Below are 3029 nucleotides of genomic sequence, written 5' to 3' on the forward strand. Positions count from 1 at the left end.
GGCGCTGCTAGCAGGAACCAGTGTGTGGGTGCTGCTAGCAGGAACCAGTGTGGACGCTGCTAGCAGGAACCAGTGTGGACGCTGCTAGCAGGAACCAGTGTGTGGGTGCTGCTAGCAGGAACCAGTGTGTGGGTGCTGCTAGCAGGAACCAGTGTGTGGGCGCTGCTAGCAAGAACCAGTGTGTGGGTGCTGCTAGCAGGAACCAGTGTGGACGCTGCTAGCAGCAGCACGCTATGGCAAGGTTGATATAAAAGGCCAGTACAAAAACTAGGCTTTATTCTTAAAAAGAATGCTAAAATCCGTAACACAAATGGCATTATTAATGTCTAAATTCAATATCACTAAGGTCTAAATTTGAGTTTCATTATTATAACATTAACGGTAATGATATAGAAGGTACCCCTGTGTACCCACAACATAACTTGAGTACAACCTTAGGCAGTAACTAAGGGAAGAGTCGAATAGCATCAGTTATTAATGTCAGGCCAATGAGGTAGACCAATGGGTAGGGTGGCCTGCTGGCCCAGACCAGTGGCTAGGGTGGCCTGCTGGCCCAGACCAGTGGCTAGGGTGGCCTGCTGGCCCAGACCAGTGGCTAGGGTGGCCTGCTGGCCCAGACCAGTGGCTAGGGTGGCCTGCTGGACCAGACCAGTGGCTAGGGTGGCCTGCTGGTCCACTCTACCACAAGACCAACCTAAATGCAATAAAAAGTTTTGATAACAAATTTTCACTTCTAACGTGTTTTTTTTTAAAACAATAGAAATCAAATTAAAGTGATGTGGGGGAGGTGGGTATGTGTTTCTTGGCGTGTTGACAGGCAGACACCAAGGGGTACAGACCGCTAGTCATGTAAAAATAATAGGAGCCCAAATTGGCCACACAATCTGGTCTAGTGAAAGAGGCAAGCGGATCCGTCACACCATGATCACTTTCACAACGTCACCGTAACACCAAGTAGCATATTATCACTTGCATAAGACTAACCCTGTTTTGTGCATAAGTTTTGACACACGCTGAGGTATACCGAGTATTCTGAGGTATTGTATGTATAACCGTTTAGCTGGTGTTGACACCCGGGTCGCTCCACCACCACCATCACTACCCACCACGCCTCTATACACAACCCTCAACACTTTACTGTGGCGTGTTGATGCGGGTCATAGCTGACCCTGGACAAGGTGAGGCGGGTTCTCCGCCAGGTCAGCCAGGTAGGTGTCGGGGGAAGAAGAAAACGGAAAACAGGTAAGGCGATATGAGAAGTGATGGATACTGGATCGTAGAAGAGCAGGTAGGTACTTGGCAGGAGCCAGGAAGGTGAAGTAGCAGATGTGAGGGATGAAGGAGGGTGAGGTAGGAGGTGAGGGGTCGTATGAGTCACCTCACCCGGGTGACGGCCACAACAATACTGATACAGGTATCGTCACTTCCCTGCACACTGACCACCACGAGCCTCTGAGCGAGTGTGTTTCACAGTAAGATGAGGACATGATGCGAGGTAACGGAGGCCTCAGGCACGGAACGCGAGGCACGGGGCCGGGCCGGGGCGGCCCTCACCACCCCAGGGGGCGGCGGGAACAGTATGGCACAGGGGCGGCCGCCCGCGGCATGGAATGTTGGCGCGGTATCACAGGGCGGCGGAAGCCGCGTGAGGTAGATGCGGGGCGAGGCAGCCACAGGAACTCAGCACCGGCGGAAGACGGGCGCGGGCGTGTGCGGCCAGGTCACCCACAGGGGTACACGCCGCCCACTCCGGGGCCACAGTTGGGCCATCATCAGTAAACTGGAGGGGCCACCACGTGTGGAGGGTGGCCGGGATGGCCAGGAGGGCCGTGGCCCGGGTGTGTCATACCTCCGTGTGGACCACCTGGGCGGTGGCCTGGGTGGTGGCCTGGGAAGACTGGAGGGCCATGGTTCATGGGTGGCCCCTGGGGAGGGTGTGAGGGGGTGACAGAACCAGCGGCTGCCATGGCTTTCTTGCGGTGTGTCTGGAAGTGCTTGAGCATGTGGTCCTTCCTGATGAACCCTTTACCGCACTGTTCACATGTGAAGGGTTTCTCGCCTGTGTGGAGACACATGTGACGCCGTAGGTCGGTCTTGTGATTGAACTGCTTGGGACAAACCTCACACTTGTAGGGCTTATCCCCCGCATGCTTGCTCTGATGGTCACTGAACGTTACTTCGTCTGGGAAACGTTTGCCACAAGTGCCGCACTTAAAAGGTTTCTCGCCCTCGTGGTAGGTGGTGCGGTGCTGCGTCAGGTAACACATGCGATTGAACAGTTTACTGCAGTCTTGACACCTGAAGGATCCTTCGGCGTTGACGCTGCTACTGGTGCCGCCGGACTCGCTAGAGTCCATGGAAGCCTCTGAGCCCGTGTCACCTCCCGCTGGCTCCGGGGAGCGAGACATGCCACTCTCTACACGATCATTCTCAAGCTTGAAACTACTGAAGCCATCCAGGCTCGGCCCGGGGAAATCATTCATGGAATGAAACCCCGGGCCCTGGTGGCCCCCCTGCGTCTGATAACCACCGAAATTGTTGCTACCGCTGCCCGGGTAAAAAGGAGGGCCCCCTCCCATGGAAGTTGGAGGTTGGCTCCCAAACCCCGTCGGGTTAGTACTGAAGTGGCCGTGGTATAGCGTAGGTGCTGTTGGGGGTTGTTCGCCACCTAGAAAGTGCGGTGCCTGGTTGAACTGTGCCGCAGGGTGGAGCCCTTGTGAGGGCCCCGGGACCCCTGGAGGCTGGTACCCTGACAGAGATGTTGGTGGGTTGTAGGATGGAGGAGGTTGCTGCATGGGCGGGGGTGGCGGAGTCTCGAGGGCGTCCGCCGCAGACAAGTTGCTCTCCTCGTCTTGACTGGAGAGATTGGAAGCTTCGCCGATGCTCTTGGCACCCGGGGAGAGTATGGGCGGCCTGGTGTGGTCTGGCGTGGAACGATTGGCACTGTTTCCACTTACTTTGGTCATGTTCTTATGTAGCGTCGTGTTGTAGTGCCGCTTGAGGTGGCCGTGACTCGTGAACCACTTATT

At 55.8% G+C, this 3029-nt stretch overlaps 1 protein-coding gene across 1 annotated transcript in view; it reads right to left on the minus strand.

Moving 5' to 3' along the window:
- Positions 1-261: 261 nt before the first annotated feature.
- Positions 262-3029, minus strand: part of LOC128692173 (uncharacterized) — a 43046-nt gene continuing 40278 nt past the window's right edge. The window contains exon 2 of the mRNA XM_053781251.2: positions 262-3029. This exon is cut by the window's right edge and continues 1273 nt beyond it. Within this exon, the coding sequence (XP_053637226.1) occupies positions 1773-3029 (1257 nt within the window). The 3' untranslated portion in view covers positions 262-1772.

Source organism: Cherax quadricarinatus, chromosome 15 (assembly GCF_038502225.1).
Source record: "Cherax quadricarinatus isolate ZL_2023a chromosome 15, ASM3850222v1, whole genome shotgun sequence".
In the NCBI taxonomy this organism is placed as follows: domain Eukaryota; kingdom Metazoa; phylum Arthropoda; class Malacostraca; order Decapoda; family Parastacidae; genus Cherax; species Cherax quadricarinatus.